The sequence below is a fragment of the Ammospiza caudacuta genome, chromosome 3, assembly GCF_027887145.1.
Source record: "Ammospiza caudacuta isolate bAmmCau1 chromosome 3, bAmmCau1.pri, whole genome shotgun sequence".
In the NCBI taxonomy this organism is placed as follows: Eukaryota; Metazoa; Chordata; class Aves; order Passeriformes; family Passerellidae; genus Ammospiza; species Ammospiza caudacuta.
This window is the reverse complement of record NC_080595.1, coordinates 32682974-32698528: the sequence shown is the minus strand read 5'-3', so window position 1 is coordinate 32698528 and position 15555 is coordinate 32682974. Positions and strand designations below refer to the sequence as shown.

Below are 15555 nucleotides of genomic sequence, written 5' to 3'. Positions count from 1 at the left end.
GTGTATTTCTGTGGTTAAGGAAAAAAAAAAAAAAAAGAGGTGCCATTATAAAAACCACCAAAAACAAAACCAAAGAAAGAAAGTAAAAAGAAACCCTGTAAAATTAAATTTCTGCTGTTAAACCCCTTTTCATCCTCCTTGTATAATCTTGGTTGAAGGTTCACCAGGAGTCTGAGTAACTTTTGGAAAGCAATGCTAAATACAACTAGCAAATTCCTTGAAACATTCACGCATGGTTTAGTAGGGGCCAGACAGGAATGGTACCATATGTGCCTATTCACATTTCATGACCCTCCTTTTCCTTTACTATTCTTGTAACTTGCTTGCCTATCTTTTTGGCCAGTAGAACAGAAAATGTTTCCTCCCTTCTCTTTCCAATTGCACGGCCCTGAAGCAAACCACACTTATAACACATGAGGGGAGAAGAGAAGGGGGGAGACACTGATATTTACACCGTGCTTTCCATCACCCACTCTGAGCTCCCGAAAGTCCCTTTGGCCCCTGTTAGGTCATTGTCATCATACTGCAACAGCATGCCGTTGACCGAGAGGCTCCTCTTTGTCCAAATGTTTGTTATCTTTTTTGGGTAGGTGCAACACTGGGATGTGGCAAAGTCCCCCATGTCAAAAGAATGGCTACGTTTAGTTTTGCCCTCCAGAGGCAACATGAGGAAGCTGCGGAATTTGGACTCTGACTGGCCCAGCAGTGGCTCTTTGTCCGAGTGGCGGGCCACCGTGGAAGTTCTGGAGTCTGTCACTTCCTCCTTTTTCTGACACTTCAGTTCCAGGGAAGCAAAAGCTCCCATTAGCCGGTCAATATTGTGTTTTGACCGGGAAGGAGGCCTCCATTTACTGGACAATGTGCCCTGTTCACTTTGGAGGCTGTAGTTGTCACAGTCACGGCTATTTGCGGAGCTGGAGGAAGAGGAGATGCTGCTCCGCGCAGACTGGCAGTTGAACTCCATAAGTTCATTTCTCACCACCACTTTGGGATTGACTTGGGGCAAGACTCCGTTCTGAACTGGTTGTGCTCCATTTGTCTGTGAGTAGACATTGCTGACATTAGACATCTTGCCCTGGGAATTGTTGCAGACCTTATAGCGGACCATGAGAATTACAATGAACACCAACAGGGTGGCCACAATGATGCCTCCAATGATCAGAATCATGGTCCCACCCAGGAACTGGCTGTGCATCGACTGGCACTGAGGGTAGTCTTCTTTGGTGAAGAACTGGGCACATCCCACAATATTGGTGGCAGTAAGGGTTGTGGCCGTGTCATCCCACATTGCCAGGACGCAGAGGTCATAGCCTGTTCCAGAAACAAGGTTGGTTACAACAAAGGCCTTGTTTGTAGCTGGTATCATCCTTGAAAAGAAAAAAATTTAAAAAAAAAGAAAGAAAAAGAAAAAAGAATTGGTTAGTCTTGGAACAAAGTTAAAAGAAAGAACGGAGATTAGAACAACGTGATATTAACTGTTCCGAGTACTGGCAGAGAGGAGCCATAAATTCAGAGCCATAAAATTCAAACAATCATTCCAGCTCCCCAGCTCCTGAGGATTCAACATCTCAACATTCAGTAACACACAAGTTTTGAGGGCCAGCTCTCAGCTGTGCAATAAAAGGAATAAGAAAAAGCAGACTGAACTAAACTGGGGACTCTTTTCCTCCTCACTTGCATCTGCCATAATCTGAAATATATTCAAACTTGAACAAATAACTCAGAATAAAATCATACAAAGAGCAGCTCTTTATGAGTATGCAAATGACCCTTGTGCTTGCTGAGACTCAGCATGGCAGTTGTCACATCCCTTCACAGGTGCCTGAACATTTACTGTCTCACATTGGCAGGTTACTTACCTTGTGAAGGCAAAGGTCTACACTCAGTTTTCTCATTGACTGAGAATGACAGGCAGGCAACCATTTCTCTCTTTTTCTCCACTCTCCCACTTACTTTCCTCATCCTCCTACACCCCACTGTGGGATATATCTCCTAAAAATGCAGCTACATCATCATCTTTGCCAGAGATTTATCACTGCAACCACCTTCCCCTGTGTGAGTGAGAAAGGAACGCTGGCATTGGCAGTATGGGCTGTGGAAGTGTGAGGAGAGGTAGGAAGATATAGGTATGGAAATAAGAAGGTTTCTTTAAAATAAAAAAAATTCTACTCATGTATAAATTCATTTCCATAAACCAAATAGCTGGGCCAAAGCTGTGCTCCAAGTTGGAACATTTATGGAAGTTGCTCTTTGCTGCCACAACACTTAAGCAGTCATTTGAACTCATGCAATATTAGAGCATCACTAGCATTCAAAATTAGCAGATGGGAATGAATGTGGTCTACCCCCATTTCAAACCAGTGAAAATTGTAGCACATTAGTGGAACAGAGTGCAGAATCCCAGATTTAGTGCCTGGTGGGCAGTCAAGAATAACACCAGAGAGATACCCCATGCATCTTTTGCATTACTGCCACATTACAGGCTTGGGTGAGAGAAAAAAGCCGAAATTAAACCAGCCCATTATAACTTACACCTGCAGGTTTTTTGCATCAGCAACAAGGGAGCCCATACAGGCACTCAGAGCATACAGTGAATTGGTGTGACTGTTTGGGAGGGTAAGGCCTGGGCACAGGACCAAGGCAGACTCACTGCAGGAGAGCCAGGCTTCCTTAGGCTCAAATCATGGCCAGAGCCAGCACAAACTGCAGCTCTCAGAGCCCCTTCTGTGCAGTGGGAGGGAACAGACCTGCACAGAGAAGCAGCAACGTCAAGGCACTGCAAAGATGGTTTTCTGATCATCTTTGCATTTATGCATTCACGCCACTTACTCAACCCTTCAGTCTGGCCACAGGCGAGGATGTGGCTCCTTTTTAAAAAGCAAACAAGCACAGAAAAAAAAATCTGTAAGGAAAAGAAATATCAATGAGAGACACTTGGAATATAAACATCATCTGGCAGGTTTACTCAATGTTGTATTTGAAACAACATGATACAGATGAGCTATTCAGAATGAGCTGAGAGGTCATAAAGCAGCCTTCATGAAACACTCCAGGTACTGTTGCTAAAATAGTTTCCAAAAGTTGAAATATTTGGTCTCAAGCTATTTCTAATTGTTCTGCTCTCCCTGTGGCTCTGTGAATAGAACACCTCTGCTCATAGCAAACTGCACTTTCTTGAATTGTTCAAGTATATATGCACAAATCAAGGATGATATATGGAATAACAGAATGCTACTGATCATAAAACATTTGGTTTTAAACCCTTGATTAGTTTCACCAAATGCTTCCTATTTCCTCCTGTAGTGCTATACTCCACTTTTCACCACCAATCCCAGACCAAAACTTAAAAATATTCTGCAGTTGTGAAGTCATTAAGAAGCCATTTCACTGTAAAACCTCATTGCAAACAAGTTGCACTGTTAGCAGAAAGAGTAGTCAGCAGCCCCACAAACTGAGTCTTGTACTTGGGTCATAACCCTTGGAAAAACAGGACTATAGCACCACCTGTTAGAGTGGCTCCTTTGGCTTTGCACTGGTGGAACACAGAGACAAGAGATTTCCACTGTCTCCGAGCAAGCAGCAAACACCTGGGTCTACCCACTTTACACCTTTGCACGTGTCTGGTGGGTGATCTTTGCATATAGGCTTTCTCACAACCCTTCAGTCTGGCCTCAGGTAAGGATGTGGCTCTTTTTAAAAAGCAAACAAACATATAAAAATAGAAATACAGTTGTTCAGCCTCACACACTTATGCCCAATTTCAGTGAACATTGATAGCCCAAATAATTTACAACTTGCTTTCTTCAAACACACAAGCTTCCAAGGAAGTGAAACTGCCTAGAATATTTCAAGGACTGGCAGGTGGTGAATAGTGGCAAAAAGTGTATAGCCATTCCATTTTTGAATGCACAGAATTGAGGCCATAACTAGTCCTAAAACTTGGACAGGTTAACTGTGTTGAAATGTGTTATAATAAAAACCTCGTCTTAGAAACGAGGATCATTTCTAAATTCAATGAATCCTGGAAGAAACAGAATCATTTCTAAATTCAATGAATTCTGGAAGTAACAACTGTGACAACAGTGGGACTAATAATGTGTTTTAAAAGATTACAGTTGTAGTCCCAACTAAGGAAAAAGCAATCTAGTCTCCATATACATCTAAAGAATTTTGTCTGTTTCTGCAAATAAAGCTTAAATACTTTTGTAAAATATTCAAATTATTCTGCTAAGGAGCAGCTAAGCATAGCAATAAGGAACAATTTCAGTAGTATTAGGAGTTAAGTAATTAATTTCAGATTTAGTTTTCTATCTTACAGGGAAGGCAATCTTGTTCTCTTAAACTTGCCAGATTTTAAGAGTACTTTGGCATGGCTCCATGCTTTGGGCTACCCTACCCAAACATGCTGCCAGTCAGATATGATGGATGACATCTCCTAACGCTCCCCACATCTCATATCGATGCAGTCACATTTTCATTTTGGAATGTGATGACTCTTTCTTTGATTGTCCCCAACACAGGTAGCTGCAAGATGCCACTTCAGGCTTTGCTTTGCTGCCTCAGAGGCAGTGTCTCTCCATGGCTGCTCCATACATGCAGTGCCATTAATCACAGACCACTGTGCCCTTAACTCTGGGACTCAACAGCACACAGCTGCTGTAAACCTGAGAGGGGCCAACAAAACTGGGTCTAGGCAGAGATCTTGCAAGGCTTTGTTCAGCCCACTCATCACCTAAACACAGAAAGTTGGTTTCAGATAGCAAGGATCTGGTGCATTAGAGATCAAAAATAGCTTTTTAAAGCTGTTAGCTTTTGGAACTCAGAAGATCCTGGTGTTCACCTGGGAGCCCTCAGCAAACATACTTAACAGCTGTGGTATCTTGAAGCAACAAGCTTGATATTGTCCACCTGCTCTTCAGGGCATGGTGACCTTGCAGAGATGCCTCCCATCAAAACAGAGGAATAAAGATCTAAATTTGATACTAGCTTTTCTTCAGAAAAAAAAAAAAAAAAGTGACAGTTGGCTAAGTGCAGGAGGAGATTAACTAATGAAAGACTTGCTTACAGATTATAGGTTGTGGAAGGTTTTAATCTATCCAGTTGAAGGAGTCCTGGAGCAGTGAGGACTGGGAAAGCAAACTAACACACAAATATGTCAAAGGGGAAAGTGTAATTTTAGTTCCAGCTAGGTCAAGACACAATTTGAAAGTCTTATGGAAATTTCACTGTCCAGACACATAAGACACAATAATTTCTGCCTTTCTCATTTGGTTTATTCTCTTTGGAGTAGGAGAAGCAGGCAAATCTCTACATTCCTGCCAGGATTTTGTTATCTGATTCTTAATCTAGCTTCTGAATCCTATCTGAAGGTCGAAATATCCCAAAGAAAAGTATTCATACATTAACAAGGTTCTAACCTCTCTGAAAATCTTGCCTCTGTAAGGAATGAAATGAGGATAGGGCTCTTACAACTGACCCTCTTAATTTACAGGAAAAAGCCCTCTTCCCTCACTTTTTGGCACAATAGCTTTAGTTGCTGGAAGAGGAGGAGACTTCTGGCCAGGAATGGGGCATGGCATAAGTGTATGAAATAGAACAACAGTAGACAGAAGCTCCTTGGAGAGTTAATGTGGTATGAAGAGCTATGAAGCCGTGAAGGTTTGCAGGGCTTTTTCAAACAATCCATTCCCTTCAATCCATGGAGACTTCTGTCTCATTTTGTGAAAGCACCAAAATGAGTCCATGAAACACTTTTTAAAAAAAGGGAAGAAGAGTGCTAGAACTCTTATTTGAAGTCAATCCTATTTTGTATCACCACTAAACTGTCCTTGTTATGTCCTTGTGGACACAACATACAGAAAGCAAGCAATTTTGTAATTATTCACTTTGGTATGTGATGATATTAAGAAAATTAGAAAATAAATTAGTTAGAAATGAAGGGAAGAAAGGTTTGCTGAAGATTTCTGTCATAATCCCAGATGCAAGTGAGCACTGAAGCTTGCAGAGAGTGAACTGTGCTGAGAATTTAGGATAACTGAGTTTTATTCTTCCTTTATCAGCTTCACTGATATCAGGCTCCACTTTATCAGTGACTCTCAGTTCCTGAGAAATCATTTTGCTGTACTCTAAGGCTGCTCATTTATAAAATGGGGATAATGCCAGCAATCTCCTTTCAAAAGAGGCCTGTAGTGTATCGAAGGAAATTAGTAGATATTGTGATTACACTGTACTATACAAATGGTTCTTTTCTTCTGTGTAGCACTGGGGATTAGCAGAACTGAACTTCTAGTTAACACTGTGGTTATGCAAAACAGACAAATTAGACAAAACCCAGATTAGGTTAATTGGCTAGGCAATTCTCTTCCTTTTCTCCATCAAAAGAGGGATATGATACCATCCAGTTTTAGTCTAAAACTGCTTTAATCAGAAACTTGCAGGGACCTGTCAAGGCAATTCCTTTGGGAAGGTACTTGCAACTTCCAAGACTCAGTTCTATAGTAACTAGACTATGTTGCTTTTCTCATCTTTTCTTTTCTTTTCTTTTCTTTTCTTTTCTTTTCTTTTCTTTTCTTTTCTTTTCTTTTCTTTTCTTTTCTTTTCTTTTCTTTTCTTTTCTTTTCTTTTCTTTTCTTTTCTTTTCTTTCTTTTCTTTTTTCTTTTCCCCTTTCCTTTCCTTTCCTTTCCTTTCCTTTCCTTTCCTTTCCTTTCCTTTCCTTTCCTTTCCTTTCCTTTCCTTTCCTTTCCTTTCCTTTCCTTTCCTTTCCTTTCCTTTCCTTTCCTTTCCTTTCCTTTCCTTTCCTTTCCTTTCCTTTCCTTTCCTTTCCTTTCCTTTCCTTTCCTTTTTCCTTCCCTTTCCCTTTCCCTTTCCCTTTCCCTTTCCCTTTCCCTTTCCCTTTCCCTTTCCCTTTCCCTTTCCCTTTCCCTTTCCCTTTCCCTTTCCCTTTCCCTTTCCCTTTCCTCTCCTCTCCCTCTCCTCTCCTCTCCTCTCCTCTCCTCTCCTCATTAGGAAAAGGTGAAAAAAAAAGTTAGAAAAGCTTAATTCCTTGGGTGTGAATTTTGTAGCTGTTGTAGACTGTGCACCAGTTATGGAGCAACTGCTAACCAATGGTGTCATTATTCGCTATCATTTGTGATGAGGAGAGGAAAAGAAAGAGAAAGAGGGGTGCAAGGGTGAAATAGCAGTTGTTTTGTAAAATTATTCTCCAGTTAGTTAACACACTATCTTTTGTGTATAGTAAAGCCTTACTGTGAAAATGTCAGTCTCACTGTGTACTGCTGAACTTCCTCTTAGATAAAGTTGCTTTCACTTAAGTGCAAAATATTACTCTCAGAACTAGAAATCAGTCCAAAAAAGATAAACACTGGAATCTGAAAAATTTTCATTTTTCAGGGAAAATTTAATGCCAAAAATCATCCTTTTTTTCATTAATAAGTTTGTCCCCTATTTTAAGATATTTGTCTGTTTTTTTTTTTTTTTTTTTTTCATTCAGTCCAGTTTCATATGTTTTTTCTGGAGGAAAATAAAAGAAAATATTGCAGGTAATTTGCTATTGAGTGTTGTAGAAGGGTCTGAGAGAGTCCTGCATTTCAGGTAGAGCATCCCCCTGCAATCTCAGTTGGATAGAAGTAGGCTGGTAGAGAAAGGGGAGAGGGAAAATATCAGTGGGGGCATACTGGAGAAAGACTGACTGAAAATCATGTAAAAATATGAAGATCTTTCAGCAAAGACAAGACAATTTTAAAGATAGTGAAGTGAAAAGACCTCAGATGGCGGACAGAGATTAAGAAATCAGGAGAAAAAGGCAGAAAAAATCAGAGGAAGACTAGAAGGATCTAAACTGAAGTGAAAATGTCACACATGATGTATTGCCTGGGAGCAAGAGCAGGCAATTGACAAATTTGAGTTGCACACTTAGCATTCTTCTTGGCTGCCAACTTTTGTGATTTGCTTGAAAGTTTTATGGGATATACTGGTTTAATTTTCTTCTGTATTATTTTCCTGGAAAGCCCCAGTTTTTGTATTGATGGAATGAAAATAGAGTCTAAAACGTTATTAAAAATTAAGTAAGTTAACAACAGAGATTAATTTCTGACCCTTTAGATGTCAAAGGAAATCCTTGAATATGTGTCTTCAGATCATCCTAAAGCCTCAGGAATTAAAAAAAAAAAAATCTGGGTAAAAAGTACCAAATATGTTTCTGTGTGAGATTGCTCTTTTGGTATCTGATTCAAGATTTTTTAATTTAGAATCTGGGAAAGACAGAGACCTATTGTGACCTGCATCTTGGAAAAATGACAGGTTTATTTCTGGTGTCCTGGGATAAGAGATGTTTGTTAGTATTAGCAACAGGGTATAATTCCTCTGTCAGTCATGTCAACATAAGGAAATGTCAGATAATACCAGGAGGTAGCCAGACATTTTCAGCAAACACTAAATCAACCCAGCATGAATAATTTCTTGCATTTTTATTTTATTAGTTTGGGGGGTTTTATGATATGCAATCATAAATTTGCCTTCCGACGGAACATTTATTATTAAACACAAATCCCTTCTTGCTTTTCTGAAACTTATCTTCTCATCACTCATTCATCCAGCTGCCCTTCAGAGAATCTGTCTTGTCAAATAAAACACAAAGCACATATAATTTAATTATTATTTCCTAATTTGCTTAGGTTCTTTCCTGCTTTTTTGGAAAAGTGGGGTTGGAGGTGGGGAAGAGAAGGCATATCAAAGCAATTGATATGCCTGTCAGAAGATGGTGAGCCAGAGAGATACTGATATTAAATATACGCCTTGTGCTATAAGGGAAAGTAAAAAAAAAAAAATGCAAAACCACCCAATCTTAAAACAATTGGCTCAGAGAATATAAAAATTTTTGATAGGCTGCTGAATAATGTCCCCTGGGGGCACTTTGGAGTAATTTATCAAGTGACAGAGGAAAGCGTAGGCCTCTAGGGGACATTATTTCACAAGGCTGAGGAAGGGGAACCATAGTACAAGGTATTCTGCTCCCCTCCATTTCCATTGCTCTCTTCCCTTTATAATTCTCAACAAAATTCTTTCAAACCACAGTCAGGATCAATGGGTGAGTCACTTGGATGAAGATCGCCAGAAACATCTTCTGATCCTTTGAATCAATGAAGGTGCTCAGTTCAGGTGTTCAGGTGCAAGCTGCTACTCTGGGACAATCTCATTTAGGTTCATGGTGTATGACAACACAAAATTAGACTTTCAGGGTCCCTGATCTGTGCTATAACTTCTTTCATGTGGATACCACAGAAGCAGAAATTGAGTGCCCTTAGCTTTCAATTTTATCTTTAGAGGGAAAGCAGATACACTCTAGGAAGCCTTGTCAGCACTAAAGATTAATCCAGTCACACCCAAGCTATTCAGCAGCACACAGACCACCTTTCACCTCATTATACTAACTGCCTCAGAAAAAAAATTCCTCACACTAATTCAAATCCAACTAAAACATATTTAAGCTCATTAGCAGAGTAATTGAAAGCCCACACAATATTTCTGTTAGTAAACGTGAAGCTGAAATATTTATGGAAACAATGCAGAGGCACACTAATGAATTCACTCTGTAGCCACGTAAATGTAGAATTAGGAAGCTCTCATAATTCACAGCAATGTTTCAAAGAGTCAGACAGAATATTTCAGATTACTCAACAGTATGTAAAGTTAGCAACTGGCAGTGGAAGCAATATATTACAACCACCATATTTCTAAAGATGGGGAAAGGTAAAAGTTTTCCATGAAAGGGGTGTTCAAATCATTAAGCAGAATTTGGGACCTGGGACACACTTTTCCCAGGTTTTTATAGACAAATGGCTCATACACTAGGCTGAAGGGTCATGGTTATTCTCTCTGACTGAAGTAATTCTGAATTCTTTTTTGCAGTGTTGGACAGTTACCTCAGAAAAGGTCATCCTTCCACGCCAGCAGAGGTTACCAGAAGGGAGCAACATCAGAAGTAATGAGCACGTTTAGAAACTCAAATGAAATTAATTTGGAAAAGGGAATCTGCTATTTTCCTGGCAGAACAGCTGTCAGATTCAGCCATAAGTTGTCCTTTCTTAAGAGTTGCAAGTGGGATTTTCCACTTATTTCCAGGCAGTGAGATCTGTGTAAATTAAAATGAAGGGATCCTATAGTGCTTAACTCACCCCCTTTTTCTGTGAGAGCTCATGTGAGCTGAGATGAACAGGATCCTCAGTGGCTTATAGCAATTTTGTCCCTTCTAGCAGCTCATAGCATTTATGCCAGGTTGAAATTCACATGTCCTGTAAAAACTTGGTGTCCTTCCACACAGGATAATTTTATGTCCAGAAGGTCATGCCAGAATGACAAAAACCCCAGGAAGTGCCTGAAGTTATGTTTGCCCATTTTTTGTAATTCGCTGGCCAAAGCAAACTTCAACATGCTGCTTCAAGTTCTTCTGTCAAAAAAATCTTTGTGCACTGGTAAGGGAAGTGTGGAGTCAGCCAACAGCTGACAAGACTATTCTAATACTGCTACCGAAAGAAAATGAAATGAAATGAAATGAAATGAAATGAAATGAAATGAAATGGGCATCACCACCCATAGAAGCTGTGTATACACTGATATATCAGTTTGTACAGAAGAGTGTCTCAACATTAGTTTAAGGAACAATTTATGCATTATTTTAAAAGTTTAAACACATATCATTCAAGTGTTTCCCTGCGTCAGTGATTGAACTTGTGGATATTCTCAGGAGATAAGGAATGGTTATCTACGAGAATCTCAAGTATCTCTCTTATCATAATGATTGAAAAAAAATAATTTAATTCCCAGGGGAGAGAACGGGAGAACTGCCTTCACCAATTCTAGAAAATTGAACTAAAGGAATATTTACCAACTCACCAAAGACACAGACATAGTTCACCTATGTTTAGAGAATCTCTCTGCCAAACCCTTTACCTAATTAGCAAACATTGGAAATACTTTTTACTGTGTAAAAGGGATTTGTTTGCTTCTTGTAAACTGAGCAAACTTTTTTAAAAACATATAAGCAAAGTAATCATCAAGCTTCTAGATTCGGAGCTGGAAGAGAGAGGAAATATTTTGGAACAAAAATTTCCATGAAGCATGCACAAGGTAAGAAAAACCAGTATTATTCAAGGTGACTTTTGCAGTAACATTCAGGATTTTTTCCCATATGTAGAATAAGAACAAGGGGTGCAAAAATCACTAATGGTCAGCAAATATCATCTCCTTAGTGAGAAAATAAGCAGAAATTAAAAAAAAGAAAAAAGTAACATAGATATGTAATGAAGGCATTTTCTAAAGCAGAGGTGTGACATTTTGTCATTTTCTGGGTATTGCACATAAAGCAAAGGAAAAGGCAGGATAGAAAGACTGGATAGCCTAGAAAGACATGGAGATGTTGAATTTTGGAATGCTCTACTAAAGGATAGAACACAGTTACATCCTTTCAGTTTGTGCGACCAAAATCAAACAAAAGGATTGCTCATCAGCCAGAGACACCCTGTTTCTTTCAAAGTTGAGCCTGGACTGAAAGTGTACTGCACGAAGAGTGACAAATTCCTTACTGAAAAGGCAAATAAAACCCACCCAGCAAGAAAATAAGTTTTAGTTTATAATGACCTCAGGAGAAATAAAATGAGAAGTCAGTTATAGCTTCAAATAGTATCATAATTTAATTGTCAAGAAATATGTTTTATTGTTTAGCAATATATTTCTCTGATAAAGGATCTTAGATAAGTGCCACAGATTTCTGGCACATGAATAAAATTTAACAAAAACTAGTGTACTATTTATTTACATTTTACCAACTCTCCACAATTAGGAGTCTAAAAGCAGACTGCCAGTAGCCTAGTAAATATCAGCAGTCCAGAATCCAGGCTATGCATCCCATTAGTGAACTCGTTGGAAACAGGAAAGCTTGAGCAGTGTTATTTGGATTTTTCTCTCTTCCAAGTATCAGCTATATACTTTGCAAATATATATTTGGCTATCCTAAAATTAGTTCTCACTCACAGAAAATATGCAAAAGATTTTTAAGTACCAGAAAAGGAAAGAAATCCTACTCTTTAACAACGTTGCATATTAAATGAGTTCATAAATATAGGACTGCTCAAACTTTGCATCTCCCTTGTATTTAAGAGAAACCCAATTGTTCTCTTTAAGTTTGACACTTTAACATTAAGAAGAGAGCATAATTTCTTCTTAGGTTTCAGCTTCACCAACTGATTAAAATTTTACCTAGCTCCTGAGATTTACCCATTTATGGCTTAAATTTCTGAATATGGTTTACATATGTACAAATACAACAAATGCTAGGTATGGTATCAAGGCTGTTGATACAGCCACACCCAGATTTGCTAGGTTCATTTTTCCTTTACCATGATTAATTGCTAGTCATCATTCCTGAAGGTTTTTGCAGGCATGGATATTTCATTGTTTACCAGGAGAACAGAAGCTTTTACTTGTTATAGGCATCCATGTGAGGTCATTACAGATAATGAAAAGCAACTTAGGAATAATTTTACTGAAAAACTATAAATTCTGTGGAATAACATGTAAGAGTACTGTTGAAAGAGAAATGAAAGAAGATTTTTCTTTATCTTTGCTCGAAAAACTTTCAAAGAGTAATAAAGGAAGAGACTGACAGATTGCTCTGCTTTGGAGAGCTTCAAGGGTAAAGACTGAAAAACTCAAAATTTTCATTCTGCAAAATCTTCTCTGAGCTTTTCTGCTGTAACTCAAGATAGCTTAAATAAGTAGAACATGCAAAAATTACCCTGAGAGCTAAAAAGGAGAGTGGGATAAAATGCAAATCAAATGCACAATGGTACTAAATGCACAATTTTTTTGTGTGCTTGAAGAATACAGAATCATTAGTCACCTCTACTATCAGACGAGGGAATTCTGTCCCCATCCTGTCAAAATGAGCACTAGTAGAAATTTTCCAGATGTTCGTTGATATTTAGGAGCAAAAGGGTTGAGCTGAACATTGATTCATTACACCAAGCAGCATCAAAACCTCAGTGTGATCCCTTCAGAAAGACTAAAAATCAAAAGTCAGACTGATTGCTGCAAAAGAAGCACAGTAAATAATTTTAAAAAACACTACATAGAAATATAAAATTTCAGGCTTGTTTGGAGAGCACAGCCAGAACTACATTCTAGGCTGTATTAGTTATAGGACTCTGTTTTCCCATACATATGTTGGTCATGAGTACTACCACTATAGTAATCAGCATTTGAATCAACTTTTCTGATACCCTAAAGAGGAAACTTGATCCTCTGTAACCACTGTATGGGCTGGGAGATTTCTTATATCAGCAGTGATTAAAGAACAAACTATATTGCACTTGGGAAAGCATTTTCCCTTCTTTTGTCAATAAATGGTTACCTTAGAAGTACCAGAGTGCATCTCAGAGTGTATGAACATGAGAATAAGGAAATTTTACTCCCTTATGAAGTACTGCAAAGTTGTGCTTCATTAGCAGAACTGCTGATTTTGGCTTGTCTGCAGTGGGCTGGGTTAGAGGGAGTCCTAAACTTGCTTCTGTACCACTTGATACACAGCTCCTGGGCTCTGAGTTCACCTCCCTAAATGTTGTTTCAGTCCCCTTCCTAGGTGTCAACCAGTCAGTGCCAATCCTGTGACATGTGGAATTAGGACAGGCAGAACCATCAGTCTGTGGCAGGACTCCAGCGAGGCACAGTGTCTGTCTTTGACATGGAGAGAGAATAAGGGTCAGATGAGCATCTTGACTGATGAGATGGCCTTTCTTACTTGCTGAGGAAGTCAGACAACTTTGTAGAGGTTTCAATTTTTTTTAGAAGTTGAATTTCCTTCCTTATTTCTCTCTCTCACCAAAATGACGGAGAGAAGGATGGTCACCTGCAGAAGAAATGAAGCTGCAAACCTGCTGAACAGCAGCTATGACTTACAAGATGGGAGGAAGTAGCCTGCACCCAACTGCCTGTCAATGGAACCCCCACATTTCCCTCATATACGTGGCAAAAGAAACAAGGTGGGAATGATCTAATAAGAGCTGTCTTTGGTCCTGAAAATCTGCTTGGGAGCTGCCTTTGTTTCCACAGTGGCTGGAGACATCTCAAGCAGAACACAATCCTGTTCCATCCCTTGTGCCTCTCTCAGGAGATAGCAGAGATGTAAAAAATCTGTGTCCAAGTGTCTCAAGGGCTTTTTTAAGATTGCTTTCACACCCGACACTTAGGGTGTAGTCATTTCCCTGCTATGTTCTCTCTGTCTTTGCAGGTGTGTATTTGAATCATTCCCCCACGCTCAACCATGAATCTTTTATTGATATTTGATATTGATGCTATTGATATTTACCCAACTGTGACAATGCCAAAAAGCATTGTGATGGTGCCAAAAATAATTACTTGGTGGTTGGAAAGGGCTGCATTCAGAGATGTAGTGGAGAGATAACTGCGGCACTGCAGAAAACTTCTATGAGCTATTGGCGTTTACAAATCTCTCAGAATTTACTGTCTAATATGCCTCACAGGCAGACTAAAATTAATTTATCTCAGATATCAGAAACTGCAGACAGAGCCAATGATTCCTCACAGTGCATGTGTTTTTCTCTTACACAATAACCTGACTATAAGCTACAAGTCAAAAATGAGTCTGATCCTAAATTCATATGGCTATGCACCTAATGAAGATAAAACTCTGAGTCACAGTGATTAAATTTCAATGAAATATTGAAGAATGCTTAACTAGCTTCAATATTCAGCTGTAGAAAAGAATTTATTCTGTCATGACTAAATTCATAACCATGTTTCAGAAAATGAGTAGACCTTTAACGGCCATGCTGGCAACATTTTGCAGTTCCTCAGAAAAGGTGACTGAACTGAAAAGTTTCTATAAACACCTGCATAATTTTTCACTCTATAGTGTAAATATGTGGTAGCCTGCCACAGATTTCACTCAGGTCTTTTTTCTTCATGTGCGCTCTGGGTTTGTTGGCAAATACTGACCTCTTTATTCTCTAAAGTGTCCAGAACTTTCATAGTCATATTTCTGGTTCCACTGCTATGTGGATATTTTTTTTTTTTTACCTTGCTATGGAATGAATCACTCCACCCTCTCTCCAGCACGAAGACAAATGTGACTGCTGCTCCTGAACATATGGTAGAGCCTAAAAAAAGGGTTATCTTGTAGGAGTGTATCTGTATGCATCACTTATCACACCGTCCCCAACGGAGAATTTAAGAGATGATAGCTTCTCTTTTTCTTTCTCAAACTGCTCATGTTCAGCATTTCTCTGTCTACTTCTTTCCAACACACTCATGATTCCTCGAGAGAGGAAAGCCCACTCCCAGTACAACTGGCCTTTTACATATTGCTCAGCAAGCTTGGATTTGCTCTACTTTCAGGGACAAGTTGTATAAGGTTCAAAAGCAAACGTACAGAAGTTTTCCTCCTTTCTGCGTTCATAATTTCTGTGTGACATTATAGAACATTTTCTTGTCTCTGAAGAGAACAACCTGTAATCATATGAGGACAGATTTTTCGAAGTTAC

General features: G+C 39.1%; 1 protein-coding gene across 1 annotated transcript in view; it reads right to left on the bottom strand.

The window, feature by feature from the left end:
* Window positions 1–448: 448 nt before the first annotated feature.
* LRFN2 (leucine rich repeat and fibronectin type III domain containing 2) overlaps window positions 449–15555 on the bottom strand; it is a 152160-nt gene continuing 137053 nt past the window's right edge. Inside the window, exon 3 of the mRNA XM_058802554.1 lies at window positions 449–1367. Within this exon, the coding sequence (XP_058658537.1) occupies window positions 449–1367 (919 nt within the window). The remainder of the gene's footprint in view (window positions 1368–15555) is intronic.